At 55.7% G+C, this 24,487-nt stretch overlaps 1 protein-coding gene across 3 annotated transcripts in view; it reads left to right on the top strand.

Annotated features, from left to right (window-relative positions):
- The window catches only part of HPCAL1 (hippocalcin like 1), a 114,149-nt gene extending 100,049 nt beyond the window's left edge, over positions 1 to 14,100 (top strand). For all 3 annotated transcript variants that reach the window (XM_075557108.1, XM_075557107.1, XM_075557109.1), the window contains exons 2-4: positions 8,943 to 9,344; positions 11,905 to 12,010; positions 13,238 to 14,100. In XM_075557108.1, coding sequence (XP_075413223.1) covers positions 8,967 to 9,344; positions 11,905 to 12,010; positions 13,238 to 13,335 — 582 coding nt within the window. In that variant the 5' untranslated portion in view covers positions 8,943 to 8,966 and the 3' untranslated portion in view covers positions 13,336 to 14,100. The remainder of the gene's footprint in view (positions 1 to 8,942; positions 9,345 to 11,904; positions 12,011 to 13,237) is intronic.
- Positions 14,101 to 24,487: the final 10,387 nt, after the last annotated feature.

Raw genomic sequence — 24,487 nt, 5'->3', positions numbered from 1 at the left:
CTCCTTGAAGAAGGCTCCTTGCTGGAGGCTTCCCCGCGGAGACCCTTGCACAAAGACAAAGGCTGTGGTAGGGGGCCTTGGGGAAGGAACTGAATGAAGCCTTGCTTCAGTTAGTGGGAACAGTAAGTGCAAAGGCCCTGAGGCTGGACCACGCCTGGCAGGTTCTCCTGGGATTTAGGTGACGCTCTCATAACCCGCAGGAGCCCACAGTATGAAGGAGTGAGAGTCGAGGCCACAACAGAAAGATGAAGTTAGTGTGCTCGGGGTACAAATCAGAGGGCAGATGTGGAGGCAGAAACAAAAGTAAAATCAAACCAAAGAAACACTCACCATCGCCAGGTCTACGCTGACACACACTGGCTCTATTTAACATTTCCGACACTGTCACTCTGCATGGCAGCAGACAGCCTCTCCTTCCTCCCCTGAAGTGACCAATGGGATTGAACCACCAATCCTGCAGTCAGGGGCCCAGCACCTACGCCACAGCCCCACCAGGGCTGGCATGGCATCCTGAAGATGTGTTGTTGAGGCGAGCCTTGAGGGTGGGAGTTCCCTGGACAGCTGAGGTGAGCATCCTGCGTGATGAAAGGGGTGCAGGGGGTACCCACAGGCCCCTCTCTCTGGTGCATCAGCCTTGTCCACAAGGGCAAAGAGTGTTCTCGGGGGGTGTTTTGATTTCCTTCAGAGAGTGGGAGAAGATGACAGATCAAGATCTCAGAAGAAAAACAAGCCCCCACCCTTGCTCCATGGAGTCCATGCAGACTCGCCGCGACCCGTAGCACCGGGAGAACTGTCCCCGTGAGGTTCCGAGATGGGCACACTCTTATTTTTACTCAGCGACTTGGGAGTTCATTGGTAGCAGGTTACCAGGAGTCTGGATCGGGAAATGTGCAGGACTCTCCGTCTTCTCTCTCGGCCATGCCACTGGACACATCCCACTGTGGTCCTCACCTCAGGCCCCTGTCCTGCTTGGGCCTGTGTTAAGGAACTCCTTGCGTGGGGATCAATGTCCAAAGGACACCCCACTCTGCATGTCAGCCTCCTGCCCCAAGGCACTTGGCTTTTCTTGTTCTGGGGTCTGAAAAGGCCTGGTGTTGTCTCATGCTACGGCCATCTCTTCTGCTCTCAGTAGGGAGGAGCTCTCGGTGGGTGTGACCTTCCGAGATGGTAACTCTTGCTGGTCGCTTTGAACTGCTGATTCTGCAGCCCAGCATATAAGCTACCGTGGCACCAGGGTTCCTGTTGGATCGAGAGGGGGAGGACGTTTCACCTCATGCTTTGTCTTCTCTCTCTCTCTCTCTCTCTCTCTCTCTCTCTCTCTCTCTCTCTCTCTCACACATACACACACACACACACACACACACAGAGTAGGGTTTGGGTTGCATTTGTCAACAACACCCTGGTCTGCAGAGGATCTGACCGTGAGGCCGGGCACTTTTAGGAAGACCTTCAGAAATGGGCTTCCAGAGGCCTGTGGCTTTTGGTCTAGCTGCCTCCAACTGTGACCTTCTGGGAGTGTTGCTAGCTCGCTCTGGGCCCAGGTCTCCCTCCGGAGGGCCGGCTGTGTGCGCCCCAAAGAGGAAGAGGATCAGCCCTCGGAAGCTCTCATTCTCTCCCTCTGCCTAACACCCTCCCTGGGGATTGATCCTTGGGTCTTCTGCGTAAGGGCTCTCACGAGCTCCCCTCTCTCAGCAAGACCTGCGGGCTGAAACTAAGCATGCGGGTCTTGGGGGTAATAGTGGAAAACAGCCATCGTTGTCTGAGGGGACTGGAACTGAAGAGGGAAAGAGGAAATGGGTCCCAAGGAACAGGGGCCCATAAAGGGGCTTTCATGAACCAGGAAAGAGTCCTTATTCGGTGCCCGGTCCCCAGTGTCCGGGGGATGGCTCCCTCTGCTGCGCTGGCCCCTGGCGATAGGATGTGAGCCCCCCTGGGTGCTAGGAGCCATATTCGAAGTAGGTGACATGTATGTACAACCCCTTGTGTCCCTACTGGTATCACTTTAGCATAGAACCGGTGACGAAAAAATGACCCATGAGCTCACTCAGGAGAGAAGTATCACATGATTTTTTACTGTGTTGAATCTCCAAAAGCCCTCGGGCTTTTTACAAACCTCCTGGCACCTAACCTGCACTCAGACCAGCCAGCCAGCCACGTGGACTCCACGATCGGACTATGGAATTGCATGATGTGTGTGTTAGCGCCACAGAAACGGTTTTTAAGAAAGAAAACCTGAAGCCCGACACACAGACAGAAAACAGCTTGAGCTTGCAGATGGAGAAGCCGAGGCGCTGGGAATGTGGTCTTGGAAGGAAGGAGTTGTTGGGCCAGCAGGTCAATGAGGGCCGGGGTTGAGCCCGCTGTGCCCTCTAGTGCCGGTCCTCGGCATTGCGCATTTCTCCTGCTCCGTGCCTGCGGGAGCCGTAGGCCCTCTGTTGGCAGAAGGTTCGGAGGCTGTAGGTGAGGGGCGGGGCACATGTGTGTTCTGGAGGTGGGCAGCCCCAGGTGCACATGATGGGCTTGGCGCTGAAGGCATCTCAGGGAAGCTTCACAACTCATCTCTACATGGCCAGGGGTTCTCGGTGTAAGGTGCGTACGAGTGGGGGTGATGTCCAACCTTTGGCTCCCCACCCCCAGATTCCAGTGCACATGAACCCAAAGGCCAGACCTGAGAAACGTTAGCCGCACGAATAAAAAATGTTTCCATGGGGTCGGTTGACATTCATGGCAACCCCATGCCTGACGTTGGCTTAAACCTGGAGAACTACTCACTGCGCGGATTGGGCAGTGGGTGGGTGAGGCTACCACCTGCCTGCACCTGGGCCCTGGCACCTGGCACACTTTTCTGGGACAGGATGCCCCTCCTCCCCCACCACCACCCCATCTCCCAGTGGCCTGGATATGTGGAGAAAATCAGAACACAGGCCGCAGCTGCTGGGGAAAAGGCTCCGCCTTCCTTCTTCTCCCCAGGAGGAGTGCCTGTCCCACAGTGCACCGCCAAGACCCGCCCGTGTTCTGCCTGCCCCTTCCACCTTCTGCCTCGGAGCCCAACCCAAACACCAAGCTCTGACCCTTTAAGTTCAAGTTCAGAACCAGCCCCCCAGACCTTCCTGGGCCTGTTCGAAGGAGTTGTTTGCCCCCACCTTGCCCATCATCCGTCCTCCGAGTGTTGCCGAGGCTGGGGGCCCGGCAAGCTTTCGAGACCTGATTTGGTGCCGGCATTTGCAGCCGAGGCTGGGCCTCAGCCGGGCTGCGTGAGCGGACGTCGGCCGTGATTAATGGAACTCTCGGCCCCCCCAAGGTATGGACATGGGACTTCCTGGTCAGTGGAGGCCCCTCGCTCGCCCTGTCCACCTCAGGACTGCAGCCCTGGATGCGGGTGGAGGGGGCCCTCAGCCGGGAGAAGTGAGCAGGAGCTCCTGGCTGGCTGTGCACAAAGCCCAGTATCTCGTCCACTGGCTTCCCAGCCAGCCGTGGGGTGTCAGTGAGGCTCATTCGTTGCTTAATTGCTAATGGAGGGTGATCACAAGGTGTACCCAGCATGCCTCTCTCACCCTCCCACCCCCTGTTCCCCGCAAGACTCCAGGGGAGAGCTAAAATGAGGCCGTTCTTATTAAATAGTTCTTCCGGGTACCTGCCGCCTATCTCAAACTGGGAGCTTGCGTGTATTTGGCAATCATGAGTCTGGTGGGGTTTGCAGCCAAACAGGTAACCCCTGCACCACGAATCCACTGCCATCGAGTCAATTCTAATGCATGGTTCTGCCCTATGGCCCAGGGTCGACCTGCCCCCGGGGGGTGGCAGGGACAGTAACTTCACAGGAGCAGCAGGCCTCCCCCTTCTCCCGCAGAGCGGCGAAAACCCTTCCCAATAACAGCCACCGCCTAACCACCCTGCCACCCCGGCTCCGGCACGCCCCCCGCACTCCATCCACCGGCAGCATCACCGTGGTGGTGGGGGCCTGGAGAGCGAGTCTGTAATGGGGAAGGGGCAGGAAGCACCCCGGGCAGCTTCCATCACCGCTACAGATCTGGGGGATCAGGGCGCCCCGCCGACAAGCCTGGGCTCCCGGGCCTTTTTTCCAAGGGCCATGCCGGAATCTCCAGTCTTTCGGCTGCTTGGCAGTTGAGCACGTTCCCGTCTTTACCGCCCAGGACGCTGCTTGCATAAGCTCTCTGCGGCTGGAGTTAGAGGGGCAGCTTAACATGAGCTATTGAGGGGGGGGGTCCCGTGGAGCCGTTCTATTCCGATAAGCAGGAGGTAGGAACTGGCCAGAGGGCAGAGCAGTAGTTTGGTGGTAGACGTGGGTGGGGGCCAACAACCATGAACAGCCACAGGTAACTAACGAAGACAGCCTCTGGCTTCAGGCTTCGTGAGGTGGGAACAGACCTGGCCTCCCGTCCTGGTTCACGCTAAGAAGCTCTGACTGAGACTCTTCATCCGTTATGGGACTCGTATATCCCCCAGTGTCTGTCCAAACACAGCCCCCTCCCCGACCCCCCCCCCCCCCGGGCGCCTGGGGCTATTCCAGACTGCCCCCTGAGAGCAGGCCTGGGGTGCAGGGCGTCATAGATACTTAGCAACATAGGCCGAGCCGCCGGGGTGACTTCTCGAGGGCAGTATCATGAGTTGAATTGTGTGCTCTAAAAGGCTGTGTGGCTGCGCCCCAATTCCCAGTGTTGGGTGGTTATGTGTTGACGGATTTGCCGCCAGCCGTGATCAGCCAGTCAATCAGTTGTAAGGGGGTCAGGGTGGGATGCAGACCCTTAGTTACCAGGTCACAGGCCCGATCTGATGGAGGGGCATTTCCCTGGGGTGCGGCCTACATCACCTTTTATCTTATAAGAGCGAAGCTAATCAAAGGGTGGGCCCTATAGCACTAAGCCTGGAGCGAAAGACGTGTATCAGGTCCGAGGTCCCTGAGTTGAGAAACTCCGCCATTGGTTTCCGTTTGTTAAAAGCATCTAGTCCCAGTATTCTGGTAGCACCGGATCACCCAAACAGCCAACCAGCCAGTTCTGCCCACAGTCCTCTCGCTGGCTGCAGAGTCCAGCCCTGCCTTTGCAGGGCACACAGACCAGCGCCAACGGCAGCAGAATCCTCGGGTCTCAGTGCCAGCTCGTTCCGCACTGTGTGCACTACAAACCAGAGACGTGCAAGACAGGCCACAAGCCGTCTGCACACGGAGTGGGGCTCACGGGAAACCCCTGGAAGGTCAGAATTTGTAGAGAGATGAAGCCTTGAGAGCAGGCGAAATGGACTGAAGGCGTAGGTAACCAACCTCGGAGTTGATTTTTATTGTGTTTGTTTTGTAAGTGAGAAGTACCTATCTGGGTACTACCACAAGGTGACTTGTATCGTGTCTGGAAGCTCTGCGGAGAGTGGCTGCTCACAGAAGGGCCCAGAGACTTGGGGTCAGGGACAGGGGTTCTCTGCTCACAGAAGGGCCCAGAGACTTGGGGCCCAGGGACAGGGGTTCTCTGCTCATAGAAGGGCCCAGAGACAGGAGTTCTCTGCTCACAGAGGGGCCCAGAGACAGGGGTTCTCTGCTCACAGAGGGGCCCAGAGACTTGGGGCCACCAGCCCAGGCCCACAACCTACAGGGAGGGGTCAGTCTGTTTATGAAATTTGCAGTTGGGAAGTCAGGCCTATCGGCAGCTAGTAGGCACCCAGAGGCCGTTGCTGGCAGGAGGAGCGGACAGAAGCAGACACCGGTACACACAGAAAACCAGGACTCTGGGCGCCGGGTGAGGTTCCCATCGGTCACTCTCCAGGAGTCTTTCTCCAGCCACTGAACAGACACACCAGGTGATGGGCTGAACACATGCACGTGTGCACACACACACACACACAGTGGGGTGAACGCATTGCACATTCGCTTGTTCAACACTCGAGCTCTGAGCGCCTTCTAGGTGCCAGGCCTGCACTGGGCTCTGGGGATGGAGGGAGAGCCCCCCCAAAGGAAGTCAGCTGCTGGCAGCAGCATGGCGAACCCCTCCCCCACTCTTCCTGCTGGGTGACCTTAGGCCAGTCACCAGCTTCTGTGAGCATCCGGGGCTGCAGGCGGTGTGAAGATAAGGAGGTCACGCTGGAACACCCAGCGGCATGCATTCGCCTGCACTCCCTGAACAAATATTGACGGAACCTTTCCCAGGTGCTCGGCACCAAGCAGACCAGCCTCCTCGGCCTGCTGGGGCTGCTTCAAGCTGGGCATGGGAGGGGTAAGAAAAGGGCAACTTGGGTCCCAGGAGGAGAGCAACCAATTGGGGGCTGCCCCTAAGAACTCCCAAATTAATAAGCCCAATCCACTGCGATTGCGTGGATTCTGACTCACAGCGATCCTATGGGACTAGAACTGCCCCTGGGAGTTCCCAGCGCTGTCCCCGTCACAAAGGCAGACTTCTTCCCGAGGAGCGGGTTCAAACTGCCGACCTTCTAGGGAGCAGCTGAGTGCGCAACCTCTGTGGTGCCAGGACTCCTCCCCAACCGGTAGAGAGTGGACAGTATTGTAAGAGCTCCGACCCTGGTGCTGCGGGGAAGCTAAAGAGTTGACTCTGAGGAGGGCCAGGCAGTGGGCAGTCTGGCCACTCGCCTGGATGCCATGAAGCTGACTGAGCATCTGCCTGGTAGACAGCGAGGTTGGACCCTCCCAGGAGCAGGTTGGCAGCTGGAACCCACCTCGGGCACTGGAAGGAAGGAAGGAAGGCCCAGCGATACCCCCAAGATTTCAGCTACGCACACCTGTGGTGCAGTCCTCCAAAACCCCGGGTCTCCCGAGCTGGCCACAAACAGAACCCCAAAGAAACGCAGTGCAGGCAAACACGTATTCTCTCCCCACAACAGGGGTCCCCAGAAACACCGTGTTAGAGGTGTGACTCCAGCGCAGTTATAAATGGTTCCCTCTGGGAGCATGGGGGAGACTTATTCCCGATTCTTGTCTATGTTCCCCCAGTTATTAAGCTCTGTTCGTGCAATTGCTCTTATAAGAAAGCAAAACTTGTTGGCTGCTGGCGGTGGGGTGGGGCTTGGAGTGGAAGCCAGATGAATGCCCAGTGATCATATCGCAGCAGGTGACCTCTCCCACCGTCTCATAGATGCCCGGCCTTTCTTCACATGCACGGCTATATCATATGTCGTCATATGGTTTACAAATGGGTATTTCTGGACCTTAAACTTTCTATCCCTTCGGCATGGTGTGTTTGTTGCTCCAGAGAGACCACACACCAACAACGGTCAATTATAAACACTCCTTACTGCTGCCGGCTAATCCTAAATCCTCCCCCAAGAGAAGACTTCGCAGAAACAAAATACAGGAAGGGCTCCCTGGAAGCTTCCAGACACCTATTCTGAGATCGGGGCAGTGAGGACGGGCTGAGGAGGAAGGGGCTGCTCAACACATGGGGTCTGGGGCGGCCTCAGCCCAAGCTGCCAAGGTGATGCCGTTCGAGTTTCCTTGAATCCCCCCCATCTTGTACCGCCTGCCTGGTGGGCACTTGATAGTAGCTCCTGTCGTTGGTTTTTCACTTGCCCTCCCCACCACACACACGCACGCACGTACACACACACACACACATACACACGTTGAAGTAGGTTTCACAACCCCTGATGGGCTGTCCCATTTCATTGGAGCGTTTGGTCCTCCTCTGTACGGTGCACATGAAATAATGGCGTGCCTGACCGTTGGCCAGAGCCTAGATTTTTGTAGGTGAACTAGTTTGCCACGAAAGACTCCAAGCCCATTTCAGTTTTCCGTTGACTTGCCTTTATCTTTGTTTTCAGTCACTCAGATCACTATCAAGGTTCGAGGGGTAAGGAAACAGGTATTGTTGTTCTGATGTTAAAGAAATATACTTTACATATTTACCCTGCCCATCTCAAGAAATGAGAACAGCAGTATCTCCTTCAACCAGTCCACCATATATGTGCCTCTTTCCTGCCCCCATCCTCCCTCCCTCAACATCCTGTCTCTCCCCGCTCAGTTTCCCCCCATCCCCGGCCTCCACGTCGACATCAAAGTCTTGTCTGTTTTTCCTTATAATTATGGTAGTGTTACATATTTATCTTTGTGAGATGGGCTGAGTTTGGTAAGCATCGTGTTCCCCAGCTTTGTCAGTGTCTTGTGGTGTTTAAGGGTGTGTGGTCATTGTTTCTTACTGATGCATAATTGTGTCAGTCTAAGTAAACTAGAGAAACAAATCCAGAGACATATATATGAACTTTTTATCAAAGAGCAGTTGTACATTAGGAAAACATCCCAGGCCAGTTCAGATCAAGTCCATAAGTCCGATATTAGCCCATATGCCTGATACCAATCTGTTAATTTCTTCAAACTCACACAGCACAGGCAATGATATTGAGTGCAGGAAAATCACAGACCAGTGGGTGAAAGGTCTTGTGGATCCAGTGGTGGTAGAAGCATCTCAGCACTGGCTACAATCAGATTAGCTCCATGTGGTTTGTCAGCAGGAAGACAAGCAGAGAGAGAGAGAGAGAGAGAGGGTCTGGCCTCCAGTGAGCTATTTATGTCTGTCAAGTCTCCAAATGAGGTCATCAAGCTGCATCCCGATTGACAGGCTAGACTCCACCCCTTCCTCAAGTTGACAGGAGATTATGTAACTGCCACAATAATCCTCCCTAGTGTGAACGTACCAGAGCTTGTTTATCCCTTCCTCTAAAGTTGGGGTTTAGTGGTGGTTTCTGTACAATAAACATAGGTGTGTGTCTGATCACGTTATATTCCTGGTTTCTTCGGGGTACTTGCCCAGGATCCTAGATTGATTAAAATGCGATCGCTGTGCAAATGATGGGTGTTCTTTGCTGCTCCTGTTCTGCCCTGGGCTCCAGCCTTGGCCAGGGCGTTTCGCAGGCGGTCGGCTCCGAGGCTGGGGGTGGGGGGGGAGCCCGGTGCGGGCACCCGGTGACTGGCGCCCCTTGTCTCCTAGGTGTGGTCTCTGCCCCAGGCCGCCATGGGCAAGCAGAACAGCAAGCTGCGGCCCGAGGTGCTGCAGGACCTGCGGGAGAACACGGAGTTCACCGACCACGAGCTGCAGGAGTGGTACAAGGGCTTCCTCAAGGACTGCCCCACCGGCCACCTGACCGTGGATGAGTTCAAGAAGATCTACGCCAACTTCTTCCCTTACGGCGACGCCTCCAAGTTCGCCGAGCACGTCTTCCGCACCTTTGACACCAACGGCGACGGCACCATCGACTTCCGGGAGTTCATCATCGCGCTGAGCGTCACCTCGCGCGGCCGCCTGGAGCAGAAACTCAAGTGGGCCTTCAGCATGTACGACCTGGACGGCAACGGCTACATCAGCCGCGGCGAGATGCTGGAGATCGTGCAGGTGCGTGCGGGGGCGTGCCCGGGCGGGATGCTCTAGCGTGCAGGTGTACGCAGGGGTGCACGCTGGAGATCGTGCAGGGGCGTGCACACGCACGCACGCACGGGCGGGATGCTCTCTCGTGTAGGTGCATGGTGGGGGTGGGGATCGGGGTCGGGCGCACACACGCACAGGTGGGATTCTGGAGATCGTGCAGGTACTTCGGGGCGGGGGACAGAACAGGCGCATGCATGCACAAGCGGGATGCTGCTGCGCTGGTCCGGACACAGTCGGTCCTTCGCAAGCTGCCAATTGCCCTCTCTAGAGTGATTTTGTTTTTGTTCTGGTTTTTAAGACATATAGTGACTTAGGGCACATATCAATCAGTATTTTCTGTTTGCTTTTTTTTGCTTTTTAAATCATTTTACTGGGGCTGTTGCAGCTTCTGTAACATTTCATGTATCTGTTGTGTCATATTGGTACACAGGTTGCCATCATCATTTTCTTTTTAATTTATTTTTAAAATCATCTTAGTGGAAGCCCTTCTAGCTCTTATCCCAATCCATATGTCGCTGTCCATTGTGTCGCACATTTGTACATAGGCTGCCATCATTTTCAGGACATCTTTCAACTTAGCTCCTCGGCCATCATCATTTTCTGAGCATTTACTCTCTGTCGGAGCCCTTTGGTATCAGCTCCTCTTTGCTCCCTCCCTCCCCTCTTTCCAAGGGCCATTCTGTCATTGGCGAAGTGGTCACTTACTGTACTCGTCATTCATTCGGCCAGGGCTGCGCACCCCGATGAAACTCCTCTTCACAGTTGTGTTCCCCAAAACACTGCTCTGATGGCTGGTCCCACGGTGAAGCGCACAGAGCCGCTATGGCTGAATGGGCCCTCTGCTGACCAGAGGCGCCTGCGGTGGCCGTGCTCGGTCCCTCGGGATTTTGCAAGGCAGCCAGGAGCTTCTCGTATTCGTTGTTAAGTGCTAGAAGTCGACTTCTGGTTTCTGACTACTCAGAGGGGCCCCCTGGGACAGGATGACACTGCCCCCTGGATTGCCCGGGCCTCCCCCCACCAATTGAGTGGCTGGGTGGGTTACAAGGAGCAGCTTTGGGTTAGCAGCCAAGTGCTTAGCTGCTCCTAGGACCATGTTACTGTAACCGGTTACCACAGCCACACCAGACTCACTGCCATCCACTCCATTCTGACTCACAGTGGCCCTAGAAGCCAGGGTAGCACTGGCCCCTGGGGTCCCCAACGCTTTACATCTTGACAGGAGCAAAAAGCCTCGTCTTTCTCTGGAAGAGGGGCTGGTGAGGTCAAGCTGCTGACCTGCGTTTAGCAGCCGCTGTAGCCCCGGCGCCACCAGGCCTGAGACATTCAAGGATCCACAAAACCCGCTCTGCGGCAGAGAAGTCCCCCTGAATGAAACCGCTCCTCTTTGACTTCACTACTGCCTGCAGTTCCAGCAGATGAGTTTGCAGACAGATCAGGCTGTTGCCCAGGATGAAGCCAAGCTGTGTCTTCATCCCCAGGCTACCAAGCTTTGAGGGGAGAGGATGGAAGGGGAGCAGAGAGCCATAGTGTCCATCAAGAGCCGGAAACTGGCTCTCCCTGACATCACCCCCGGCACCCCTTCTCCCAGATCTCAGAAGGTTAAGTCTGGAACACCTCAGAGGACATAGTCCCGACACTTAGGGAGCTTAGGGTTAAACCTGGAGACATGTATGGAACCCGTGAACCCCCACCATGATGATAAAGCTGATGAAGACACGCCCTGGGATGCACTCCACCCAGCAGGTTGAGGCCTGGGTAGCCCCAGCCGGGGGAGGGGGTGGCAAAGAGGCAGGTGTAGCATAGTATGTACATGCAGAAACCTTCGGATCCCCTCTCTCTGTTTCTTTCAGTCCTGCTTTTAAGATACAATGCTTCTCAGACTTCCTTTGTTCTTGGTCTGTTGGTTTAGAAAAGAGACTATCAGCCAAGTAACTTCCACAGAGTCCTCGGCAAATCCCCACAGCCAACTGCCCTTCCGCGACACATTACCAGCATGCCCTCATGCCCCCACCCCTGAACCACACGAATACCCACCCACCAGCGTGGGAGGGCACTTGCCCCGAGCTAGGGCTGGGGCTGTGGGGCAGGGACTTCACAGAGATGCTCCGAGCTGGGGCCCGATCTGGGCAGTGCCTTCCCGACCCCGCTGTGAAGGTGCAGGGGCTCCCTGTTCCTGTCCTTTCCCACCGGGTTATGTGACTCCTTCTGAGTTTGGGGGACTGTGCCCTTATTTCTCGGCGGTCTGGTGATCACATAGTGAAGTGCATGAGGCTGAGCTAAGCGAGCAGTGCGTAGGACCCCCTGGGACTCCTCACCCAGCACTGAGTGACAGAACCCCAGCCGATCCCAGACCCGACCCAGCCCATTCCCGCTGCCGCCTCCTGGGTTCATTTTTCCTGTCCCTAAACCTGAGCATGTGTACATGCCTGGCATCTGTGAACTGTTGCCAGCAGTAGAGGAGTCCGCCACCTGGGAGCACCTGGCCTCCCATCCCCTGCCCCTCACCCTGGCCCCGTCATTCCTGCAGGCCATTTATAAGATGGTATCCTCCGTGATGAAGATGCCTGAGGACGAGTCCACTCCAGAGAAACGGACAGATAAGATCTTCCGACAGATGGACACAAACAATGACGGTAGGAGCTGGGGAGTGACCTGTGGAGGTGGCAGGGTGGGACAAGACCTGTCGGGGATACATTTCTCCCCTCCCCGGCTTTTCATCCAGCCCCCAGCCCACCTCTCCCTTCCTCTGCCAGCCTGACCTCGCTGTCCTGAGGAAGACCCTGGATTGGGAACCAGGGCATGTTTGGTCCTGAGTCCTGCCTCGTGGCTCTGTGGCCCTGGGCATGTGACTGACCCTGCGCCAGTGTCATGGTTAAAATAGGGACAGTGGGCTTGGGGACATGAGGACCTGGGGGCTGGCTGTTTCTTCTTGGTCATTCAGGGTCACATCTGAGATACAGGTGCATCAAGCCTCCCCCACACCTCCCTCCTGCAGTGACCCTGGGTATCCAGGGGAGCACTGCATCCCTGCCCCTGCCCCCACCCACAGCAGCTGTGCCCAGGACCCAGAGCCTCCTCGGTGGGCCCCAGGAGTAACCGGGACCCTACACCCCAGTGCATTGCTCTGCGGGGGCTGTGAGTTTCTGGCAGGACCAGGAGGGTGGGGTGGAGTGGGGTGGGAGTGGGCTCTGAAACTGAGGAACTCATCCTTCTCGGGGGCTGCCCTTCTGGGGCCGGACCTGCCACAGCACTGAGGCCTTAAGACCCCACTTTATCTCCTGATGCAGAAGAAACAGTTATTAGTGATGAAGGGGGGTGAGCAGTGGCAGAGGGGAGGAGGCCAGCAGAGCCCTTAACTTGGCCTCTCACCTTCGCTGCCCACTCCTGCCCTGACCTGGCTTGGGGGTGGGCAGATAGGATGCAGACAGAGAGAGGGACTCAGCTTGAGCAGCAGCCCCAGGCCCCACTGGCCCAGCTGGGCTCCGTGTCCAGACCCACACAGGTCACTGTGACCTCTGTAGCCCGGGGCCATGGAGGAGGTGTAGGGGTGAAGCCATGACCCTGAGGGTCTTACAGGTGGCGAGTGGAGTGATTTTCAAAGGCTTGCAATCCCGGTCCTCGGCTGCAGCGTGCGCCGAACTGAGTCCATCCCCTCAGTGACCTGTAGCCACATACACACAAATCCCACTGATGCTCGGAGATGTGGACACAGCCGGGTTTGCAGGAGGCCCAAGACAGATGAGAAACCGGGTGGGTGGACAGTGTCCCGGACAGGAAGGTTGAGTCTCTCCTCCTTGGGGGTTTAGAAGGTAGGGAGAGCACTAGGTCATTCTGACATCTCCCGGCCTCTGTCCCTGCAGGCAAACTGTCCCTGGAAGAGTTCATTAAAGGTGCCAAGAGCGACCCCTCCATCGTCCGGCTGCTGCAGTGTGACCCCAGCAGCACAAGCCAGTTCTAAGGGCACAGAAGCCCCCGGGCCTCTCTTGCCATCTCAGCTTTGCTTGTGAGTGTGGATGTGTCCTCAGCCGTTCCTGCCCCTCCAGGGCCCGCGCCAGGCCACACACCCCGGCCCAGCCGCCTCCGTCCCTCTGCTCCGCCCAACCAGCTCGACATGACCCCCCGCCCACCCCCGTCTCGGCCTGTTCCTTTCTGGAGTGACTCACGGGGCATGTTGACATGCAGGGCTGTCTCCAGCTCTGGGCCACCCCGTCCTTCTGGGAGCCCCTGACCCTGAAGATGCTGGGTGGGCTTCCTCAGACAGCCTTGAGGCCAGCCCATCATTTCGTCACCCTGGGCGACCTTGCCGGGGAAGTGGGGCCAGAAGCAGAGGAGAGTGGACTGAGCGAGTCCTTCCCGAGCATGGCTCCGCCTGTCTGTCTGTCTGCCTCTCCGACCTACATTGATTGCACTTACGTAAACGGTGGTGTCCCTGTGTCCCTGTGTGTAAGTTACACGTGTGGTGAGCTCCGTGTCCCTGTCGGTCCCGTATTTAACGCCCATCTGACTGCCTTCCAGGCGAGCCCCGCTTGGGGTCTGCCCGTGACGCCCCCGATCCTGGTGTCCTGTGGTGTTTGCTCCGGAGGCCATGCATGTGCTCCCGGAGCCCCCCTTCCCCCGGCCGTCCGCCCTGTGAGTGCGCACGTGCACTGAAGGTCTGTTCTCCCTGTCCATCCGTCTGGCATTTCCTGGGTTAAAATGACCAAATAAACAGAGTTTATCTGGATCGTGTGCCTGTATGTCAAAGTGACCGTTCTCGGGGTTGCTGGGGGCGGGGGTGGAGGGTGGAATCGCCTGGCCGCAGTTGCTGTTTGCAAACTCGGCCCCTTGTGGGCCCCTCTGGCCATCTCTGAAGGTCTAGAAACCTGCAGCCTGTTCAGCAGTACCTGCTTCACACCAAGAAACTGTCTGGGCTGAAAAGCTGCCTGTTCTGTGGATCTGCACGCCTGCCCCACCTCACGCACACACTCAGGTGGTCCTGCTGCCGGTCGCTCTTGGCCAGCGGAAGCAGCAGGCTGGAGGCCGGACGTCCCTGTCCCTCATCCCACCTACCCTGTGACAGGAAGGGCTCTTCCCTTCCATCAACGGGAAACCCAGGCACAAACCCAGCTGCCACTACAGTCAGGGGCTCCTCGGCTAACCTCAAGTTGGACAGCGGCACCGAGGGCCCTAGTTCTTGGCACCGTGCTCACCACCCCATGGCCCAGCCTCGGAGTCTGTTTTGGCCCCCACACTGCTTTCCCCGGAGCGCAGCATGGCAGTCACAATCCAGGCAACACGGCCGATGGTCCTCACCCTTCCACTGAGACGGACGTTTCCAGAAAGCCCACTCTCCCCCAGCTGCACAGCTCACTGCATTGTGAGGGAGCTGCGAGTCTGAGCTGGAGGAGGACGGTTTACTGAGGGCCAGCTGGGGCACTGCCAGACCAGGCAGAGCCAGGCACGGCCTGGGGCCAGCATCCGGAGCAGCCACGGGGCAGGGTAGGGTCTGGGGCACAGGCTGGCTGAGGCAGGGTCTCCAGGGCAGGGAGGAAGGAGGCAGCCAGCCCCAGTGGCACAAGGTGGCTCTCCCACAGGAAGCCAGCTGGGGTGGCCTGTATCAGCTCTGGCCCTTTGCAGCCATTTCTGGCCTGCATTGGGGACATGCTGCCCAGGCAAGAAGAGGGGATCATTTCTGAGCATATGTCCAGGCCGCTGTCCTCCCCCACAGGTACACTTTGCCAGCCCTGCTACGGCTCACCCCATGTCCACACAGACCCCCCCCCCCGAGGTTCTCATGGTGCCCTCGCTGCCTACCTCCCCCCACTCTTTCAGGAGCAAGTTACACCCACCAAGGGCCGCTTCGGCCCCCTGGGCAGGGCAATGAGGCAGCAGAGGAAGTGGCTCCACAGAGCCAGGGCTATAGACTCCTGGTGCTCTGCTCCCCTCCATCAAAGCCCAGCCCACCCTCAAGACCAGAGTCACAACCAGCCAGTTCCCGGGACCCCCGAACAATGCCCCTAAGCTGTGATTGCATGTGATAGAGATTGGGTATGTGTGTGTGTGTGTGTGTGTGTGTGAGTGAGTGTGAGCATGTGTGAGAGTATATATATATATATATGTGTTTGTATATGTATATGTGCACGGGCGTGTGTGAGAGTATGTGTGTGTGATGTAGTGTGTATGTATGAGAGTATGTATGTGTGTGTGAGGGATTGTGAGTATGTATAAGTGTGAGGGCGTGTATATGAGTGTGAGTATGTGTGTGTAGTGGGGTGGGGGTGGACTAAGAGCCCGGTGGAGCCCTGGAGCCCCCCAGTGGAACGTGGCTCTGTCTCGGTATGCCGTGTCTGGAGGAAAGCTGCTGCCTGAGGAGGCAGATCTGAGTGGATGGCATCCTGGTAGCATGCCCCAGTGGGGTGTGTGTGTGTTTGTGTGTGTGTGTTTGGGAATCTAAGACCACACCTTCCCCGTGCTCTCTTCCTAGGCCCAGCTCTGCCTATCGCTGGCCCCTTCTGGGGTGCTCAGCCTGCTCCTGTCCCCACCTGGGATGCACCATCCCCAGTGGGCGCCCCTCCCAGCCCTTCCTTGAGCTTCACGCCCCCTCATCACACCTCACCAGGTCCTCATCATCATCCCCCCCACCTCCCTGACTCACATCAACAGCAGAGCCGACGTGAAGGGGCTGAATGAAGTTGTCAGCAAGCTCCCCACTCCCCACATGCCGTCCCTCCTAAGCAACCTACACACTGCCCACGAGAGCCCTGCAAAAAAGCCATGAAGACCAGCTGTGGGTCCCAACATGGCCAGTGTCAGCCGCAGGACCCTGGACCAGACCGTCCCAAGGCCATGAGCCCGCCCACCTTGAGGTGTTGCCGTGCAGCCCAGGATCCCCGCCCACGGGCAGTTCTACCATCAGGTAGGGTCACTGCAGTGCATTTGTCTTCAACTCAGAGCCAGAGCCCCCCGGGGTGGTCCAAACCGTTAAGCCCTTGGCTATTAACTCAAAGTTGGCTGGTTGGAATCTGCCCCGAGGCCCCTGCTAAGAAAAGCACTCCTGCTCAGTGGGCGGGGGGGGGGGGGGCAGCACCCCTTGCCCATCCAGTAAGCAAGCACTGCGCAACCGGAGCAGGAGGCAGACAGTGACCAGGGCCACCGGTGTGATGAGGAGGAGTCCAGATGAGCAGTGGACAGGGCCACACCAGGAGGCCATGGACGAGGACAAGCAGGACAACCATTCCAGGCACGAGAACCAGCAGAGACAAAGGCTGGGAGACAGAAGGAACACCCCGTGGCAGGCCCCCAGCGACACTGGTCCTGACCAGATGCAGGTGGGGGGGGGGGGCGGTGAGGGCTGGGCTCAGTCTGGGGAGCAGTGGCGAGATTCAGGGGTCAGGAAAAGCTGCCAGGAGAGCCTTCCTCAACACTCTGACAGACCCGGCAGCATAAGAGTTCAGTCTGTGCACTGGGTTTGCCGGGGAGGGCGGGGGGGGGGGGGGGGAGGGGGTGTTGGTAGTTGGGGGGGAGAAGACGAGGCTCTCAGCTCCCGGGGGCAGTTGCAGCCTCCAACACCCACAGGCGCCAGTTCTGCTGGGCTCTGTAGAGATGTTGGGGTCATGGGGCTTGGGATGGTTTACAGTGGGAGCACTAACCCCAGTTCTAGCCCCCACGTCAATTCAGCCCCCGGGGAGATTTCCTGCCCCTTGGCTGGTGGTGGAGCTGACAGGGTGGTTGAAAGCTAATGCTGCCACTCTGAAGGCTGTCCAGGGAGGAGCAATCTCACCCTCAGGGACTTGCTTGGTGTGTCCTTGATGGAAATTGGGATTCCAAGGGTGGGTCTTCCAGCGACCCACTGTGGTCCAAAGGCGCAGACTTTCCCGGCCTCCAGCAGTGTGCATATCCCAGTCGTGCCGGGTCCCTCTCCTGCTTCGGAGTGCCACATTTGCCTGTGCTGGCTGATGCCTCCCACCCCACCCCCACCTCCACTTGTGACAGTTCCATGGTGTCCCGTGTCCTGTGTCAGTCTCCACCTGCCGATGAGTCCCCATGCGGCACCAGCATGGGCTCACACAGGTGGTCTCCGCCCGCCTCCGATGATTCCTCTCTGCCTTGTTTTGCTGTGTAAGACCATAAATTCAATGCATTTGAATCTGAGGTCTCTTCCCCTTTACCCCCTACAGCATGGGTGACCACAGAATCATCTCCAAGCCAAGCTGGGAGTAGAAAGAGGAGGGGGAAGGTCCTGCCCCCACTAACCCTGCAGCCCATCCACTGACAGTAGGGCTGTCACTGTTTGCTGACCGGCTGACTAACCTGACCACTTGGCCGTGTCCCTGGGGAACCAAACCTGAACAATTCACCGTCTTGCGGTCAATCCTGACTCACAGTGACCCTTGCAGTAGGTCTGAATGGGACGGTCTCCTGGGGGTCCCAAGGCTGTCATCTCGATGAAAGCAGACTGCATCATCTGCCTACTCATCTATGTCTACCTCTCTCTCCACTGGCCACCCCCAGGAACCCTTGAAGACAGGGCTGGGTTTCTTGGGCTGCAAATCCTTATAAAAGCAGATAGCTTCATCTTTCTCCTGTGGGGTGGCTGGTCAGTTGGAAGCACCCCCCTTGCCGTTCACAGACCGCACTGATGCTCCTCCAGAGAGCACACCACCCCACCCCAGCACCCACACCCAGCACTTAACCACAAGACGCTGCTGACCCCTACTGGCTGCAGCTGGCCTGGCATCTGGAGGTGCAGAGCCTGAAAGCCTTCTGGTCAGCCCGGTTTCTGAACTTTTGGCCGTCCTTCCAGAAGCTCTGTCCCGTCTCGTTGGACAGATGAGGCTCTGTGGGACCAGGGAGGCGCATGACTTGCTGTGGGCCACACAGCTCGATCGAACATTGAGTGAGGCAGGAGGCATCAAGAGAAGATGGAAAGAAAACACAGTGACCACACCAAAAAGGACCGGTCAGCAACCTGTGAGGCAGGGCCCACAGGGCTGCAAATAAAGTTCAAGCTGCACTGAAAGCGCCAACCACAGAGCAAGTCTCCAGGAATGGATGGAGCACACGTTGAAATGCTCCGACAAGCTGATGAAGCTCTGACGCACTCACTCTCCTACGCCAACTACTGATTGGAAGAGATCCATATGTGTACCCATCCCAGAGCAAGGTGACCCCCACAGAATGCTCCGATTATAGGGCAGTGTCACTGGTACCACATTCAAGAAAAAGTTCTTCAGAGATCATTCAATAACAGTTACAGCAGGACATTGTCACAGAGCTGCCAGGGGCTCACGCTGGATTCAGATGAGGACGTGGAACACGGAACATCATTGCTGATGTCCGATGGATCTTGGCTCAAAGCAGAGAATACCAAGGAAAAATGTTAGAAATGTTTACTTGTGTTTTACTGACTATGTAAAGGCATTGGACTGCGAGGACCCTCACAAACTATGGAGAGCCGTGAGAAGGATGCGAATGTCAGGGCCCTTCATTGTGATTGTGCAGAACTTGCACATGGATTAAGGGGGAATGCGTGGTTTAAAATCAGCAAAGGTGTGCGACAGGGCTGCATCCTCTCCCCATACTATTCAATCTGTAGGCCGAGCAAATCATCGGAGAAGCTGGATCTATGAAGAAGAACGTGAGAGCAAGACTGGAGGAAGGCTTACTAACAAACAACCTGTGATGGGCAGACGACACAACCCTGCTTGCTGAAAGTGAGGAGGACTTGAAGCATGTGCTGATGGAGATCAAGGATTGCAGCCTGCCTTCAGTGTGGATGACAGCGCAATGTAAAGAAGACCCACCTCCTCACGACTGGGCCAAAGCATTGACCAACCATGAGACAAGGAGGAGAGACTGAAGTCGTCAAAGATTTCATCTTGCTTGGCTCCATGGTCAGTGCTCATGGAAGCAGCAGTTGAGAGATCAAAAGGTGCATTGCATTGGGTAAGTCTGCTGCACAGACCTCTTTAGAGTACTGCAGAGCAAAGATGTGACGGTGAGGACTAAGGGATGACTGGCCCAAGCCTGGCATTTTCAAATGCCTCACATGCATGTGAAAGTTGGATCCTGGCTAAGGAAGACCAAAGAGAAATCGATGCATGTGAATTGTGGGGCTGGAGAGAAATGTTGACCATCTGCTGCTAAAAGGACAAACGTATCTGTCTTGGGATACAGTACAGCCCGAATGCTCCTCAGAAGCAAGGATGGCGAGGCTGTGTCTCAGGTACTTTGGACATGGTGTCAGGAGAGACCAGTCCCTGGAGAAGGAGATCATGTTTGGTAAAGTGGGGGTGGGGGTGGCAGCGAAACCGAGGAAGGCCTCAAGGACCCAGATCAGCACTGTGGCTGCAACAATGGGCCCACGCATAGGAACGATGGTGAGGATGGTGCAGGACCGGGCACGGCTCTGTCTGTTGCATGGGGTCGCTGGAGTTGGAATCGACCTGGTGGGCCCTGAGAACAGCGCCAGTCAGTCCATGGGTCCCAGAGAGCTAAAGTCAAGTTCCTGGGTCCTGCTTCACCTGCCAGGAACTCATCAATGGAGCTGACAGGGCGACCTCTGAAATTTGAATTTCAGTTCAGCAACGATTTTCAGTATCAGAAGTATGCACAGTGTACTATCTTATTGCTGTTTCTTTATGTTTTTAATCCAGCAACCACTTCTCAAGGCCTTGGAATCGGAGTCTGGGCACCCCTCAAGGCAAGTTAGCAGCTGGAGGGCACCAGGTTCCCTCAAAAGCCACCTCCAGGCCTGGGGCACCTGTGTCTAAAAATGCAGCACCCTCTCACCAAGTTGCAGTCAGCCTGTTCCCCTTCCACTGAGCCTCTTCCTAGTCAATGAGCCCCCTGGTGGCCAGGGTCGCCCTTGCACTCACCCCTCAAGCTGGTCAGCCGGGGAAGGTCAGCGGGGCTAGGATTCTCCCCCCACTCAGTGTCCCTGGGGCCAGAGGCAGAGCACATGAAGTTACAAGCCCACCCCAGTCTAGAATCAGCCGTGGGGCTGGATAGAGTTCTGCAGCTCCTTGAAAGAACGCATCTCTCAGTGGACTGGTGCCCTTCTCATGAGCCACAGCACTGCTAGGCTCTCATCCCCAGTGAGGGCTTCCTGCTGCCCCTGGCTGTCCTGTGCACGCCAGAATGCCACACGGTCCTCACAATGGCTCCAGTGTTTGAGTCTACTGCTGCAGCCACTGTGTCCTTCCGTCTCCCGTTGTGCTTGGAAAGGTCCACCCGGCTCCAGGCTGAAGCCCCTGGCAGGAATGCAGCACTGTGTGGCAACCTCTGCTGAGTGTTCCGGTCCACCTGCCTGCTGCCACTCTGGACAGGGGCTGGGGAGGAGCAGGGACCAGGAGCCACGAGATGGTCACAATCAACACCAGAAACCAGACTCGCGGCCATGGACATTATGCTCATGCACAGTGACCCTACAGGACAGGGCAGAACTGCCCCTGCGAGTGTCTGGGACCGCAACTGTTTACCGCAGTCGAAGACATACCTTGCCTTTCTCCTGGGAGAGGCTAGTCATTGCAAACCGCCAACCTTGCAGGTGGCCTCCCAACATGTCACCATTGCACTACCAGGCCTCCTACGAGACAGGCAGTGCTGGAGAAAGACCCCTACCCCACGCCATCCCCACCCACCGCCCTTGGTTAGACAGCAAGGAATAGCTCATCCTAATTCTAGTGGAAAAGAGAACCAAATTCAGAGGTGTTTTACACAGATCCATGTATTAAGTCTGAAGCAAGGCACATGTGAGGACGGAGTGTTTCTTTCTGTTTGTGCTCGGCCGGGTTGACTAAAGAAACAAAATCCAGAGAGACACTCATTGGTGTGTAAGAGAGAACTTTAAATCAAAGAGTAATTGTATATTAAGAAAACATCCCAGCCCAGTCCAGATCTAGTCCTTAAGTCTTATCTTAGCCCCTATGGCCAATGCCTATCTATAATTCCTCTTCAGACTCATGCAACACATGCCAAATGCAGGAAGTTCACAGGCCAGTGGGTGGAAAGTCTTATGGATCCAGTGGTGGTGGAAGCATCTCAGTGCTGGCAGGGGTCTCTACCTGGCTCCTCCATATCCAGAGCTCTAGCTCCATTAGCATAGTGCCAGGTGGCTTGTCCACCAGAATGTTTCACAGGGAAAGCGCGTTTATCTGGCCTCCAGTAAGCCATTTATCTCCATGGGGCCTCCAAATGAGGTCATCAAGCTGCGACCTGATTGACAGGCTAGTCTCCACCCCCTTTACTCTTAATAGTCTCAAGTTGGCACTAACTAGTAACTAGTAGCTACCACACTGTTGTACATCAAGTCGCTGTGAGTCAGACTGATCCAACGGCCCCTAACAGCAACAGAAAACATGAACTGTCAGCAGAGGGCACCATGGGGGCCAAGGGTGCAAATCCACCTGGCACTTCACTGGAGCGTGGAGGACAAAGGAATTAGTTACAAAACCCCGATGGGTAGCAGATCAGTTCATCACAGCTGCAGGCAAGCTGTGAATCAAGACAGGTCCCTGATTGGGGTTCACATCTACTCTTGCAGGTGAGCCAAGCTTCCCAGCTCGGCTCGGTCCTTTAACCAAGGTATCACAATATGACCCGTGCCACCAAAGTTCCATCCAGGTCACACCCAGGCAAGTTCCTGAGGGCGAGGCTGCCCCTCCATGGGCTGGGGCGGGGGTGGGGGGTGGGAAGGGGCTGAGAGTCTGCCACTTTGGAACACAATCTTTGCCCGGGGCCAGAGACTCTCACATCATGTCAGTCAATGATCAGACACTTTAATGGAGGCTGGGGTTCTGTAAAGACTCAAAATAGATTGGGGACATTCAATTAGGTTGCTGTCAGGCTCCTTCAAGTCACTGCCAACCCAAGGTCCCTGGGAGCAAGGGAACACTGTACTGTCCAGCCCTGCCCCACTCTCACGTCACTGTCTTTAAGGCAAGAAAAATTCTTTGTGTTTGCTAACAGCTGTGCTGGCACTCCATCCACATCTCGCACAATTCAGTAGGTCAGCTACATCGAGAAGGGCTGTACAATCTTTGCCACAATCCATGTCGGAGCCTTTTCTTTTCCCCGCCCTGGTTGTTACTCATTCTCACGTGTATTGTTACATGTGAGCCATGGTGTCCATCTCTCTCGTGGAGGGTCTTGCTCTTCATCGCTGCCCCTCTACTCCACCAATCATGAGGTCCCTTTCCAGAGACTGGTCTCTTCTGACAACATGAACAAGTGTCACCATGCATGCTTCAAAGGAGCATGCTGGCTGTCCTACCTCTAAGACTGGCTTCTTTTTTCAATGTCCTTCGCCAGCACCATACTTCATATGCATCCACTCCTCTCTGTCTTCCTTATTTATTCCTTGTCCAGCTTTCACACGCCTGGGAGGTCATTGGAAATCCCACAGCCCGGCTCACCTTGGTCTGTAAAAGGGACGTCCTTGCTCTTCAACACTGGAAGGAGGTTTGTGCAGCACACTGACCCAATGCAACATGTTACCTGCGGTCTTGACTGCTGCCTCCATGAACATCGACTATAGATCCAAGTAGAATCGAATCTTTGCCGCCAGGCGCCATTTATCACGATGTTGTCTATTGGCCCAGAGGTGAGGACTCTTGTTTGCTTCACACTGAGTTGTAACCCAGACCGAAAGCTGCAGTGCTCCCATTTTCAACAAGCAGGGTTGTGTCATCTCACATCGCCAGCCTTTAAGGAGCTTCCTCCGACCCTGACACTGACTTTTGCTTCTACAGATTGAACAAGGACAGCAAAAGGATACAATCCTGACACACCTTTCCTGACTTTGACCCGCACAGTATTCTCTTGTCCTCTTCAACGATCGCCTCTTGATTTGTGTACACGTTTGCGCGTGAGCACGATGAAGAGTTCTAGTGTGGCAGTTACATAACATGCTGTCAACTTGCAAAGGGGTGGAGTCTAGTCTGTCAATCGTGTCGCAGCTTGATGACCTCATTTGGAGGCCCCACGGAGATAAACAGCTCACTGGAGGCCAGATACACACAGACACTCTGCTTCGTCTTCCTGGTGCCAAAACTCATGGAGCTATGAACCCTAAAGCCCTGGAGTTGGAAGAGCCATGTGGAGACCCCTGCCACAGCTGAGATGCTTCTACCACCAATGGATCCACAAGACTTTCCACCCCTTGGCCTATGATCTTCCTGCATTCAGCCCCATTTCATGTTTTGTGTGAGTCTGAAGAGGAATTTATAGATTGGTGTCAGACATACGGGCTAATATTGGACTTATGGACTTGATCTAGACTGGGCTGGTTTCTTAATGTACAATTACTGTTTATATAAAGCGCTTTCCTATACACATATGCGTGTTTATGAATTTGTTTCTCTAGTCAACCTGTACTGACACATCTAGAATTCCCATTCTTCTCAAGGCTGCCCATGGCTTGTTATGATCTACACAGCCGAGTGCTTGGCATAGTCAATGAAACACAATCACTATCGGGCCGGGGTTTTCTGCTTTCAGGAAGCAGAGAAGAGCATCTGCCCCCAGCAAGGACGCGCTTCTTTCCACGCACTCTTCTGAATTCAGCATGGAACTCTGGCAGCTCCCTGTGGATGGCCCGCTATCACAGTGGTTGAAGGATCGTCAGCAAAGCCTTCCTTGCTTGTAATAGCATTTAATCATTTCCACACTCTGTGGGTCACCTTTCTTTGGAATGGCACAAAGATGGATCTCTTCCAGTCCGTTGGCCAAGATCTTTCTCCATTTATCTGTCTTCTAGGATTCTTGAGCTCGAGTACTGAGTGCATCCAGCATGGCATCGGTTTGTTCGAACGTCTCCGTTGGATTTCCATCAATTCCCGGAGCCTTGCTTTTTACTCATGTGTTCAGTGCAGCCTGGACTTCGCCCTTCAGCACTATTGGTTCTCGGTCATCCGCTACCTTTTGAAATGGTTGTGCGCCATCCAGTTGGGTTTTTCTTTTGGTCGTGACTCTGTGCTCTCCCCACCTTCTTTTGATGCGTCATTCAGTATTCCCCCTGGAATCCTTCAATATTGCAACTAGAGGCTTGAATGTTTTCTTCAGTTCGCTCCGCTTGAGGTTCGCTGCGCGTGTTTTCTTTTTCGGTTTTCTAACTCCAGATCTTTGGGCAT

The sequence above is a fragment of the Tenrec ecaudatus genome, chromosome 8 (genome assembly GCF_050624435.1).
Source record: "Tenrec ecaudatus isolate mTenEca1 chromosome 8, mTenEca1.hap1, whole genome shotgun sequence".
In the NCBI taxonomy this organism is placed as follows: Eukaryota; Metazoa; Chordata; class Mammalia; order Afrosoricida; family Tenrecidae; genus Tenrec; species Tenrec ecaudatus.
Note: the sequence above shows the minus strand (reverse complement) of the source record. Positions and strands in the feature narration are given on the sequence as shown.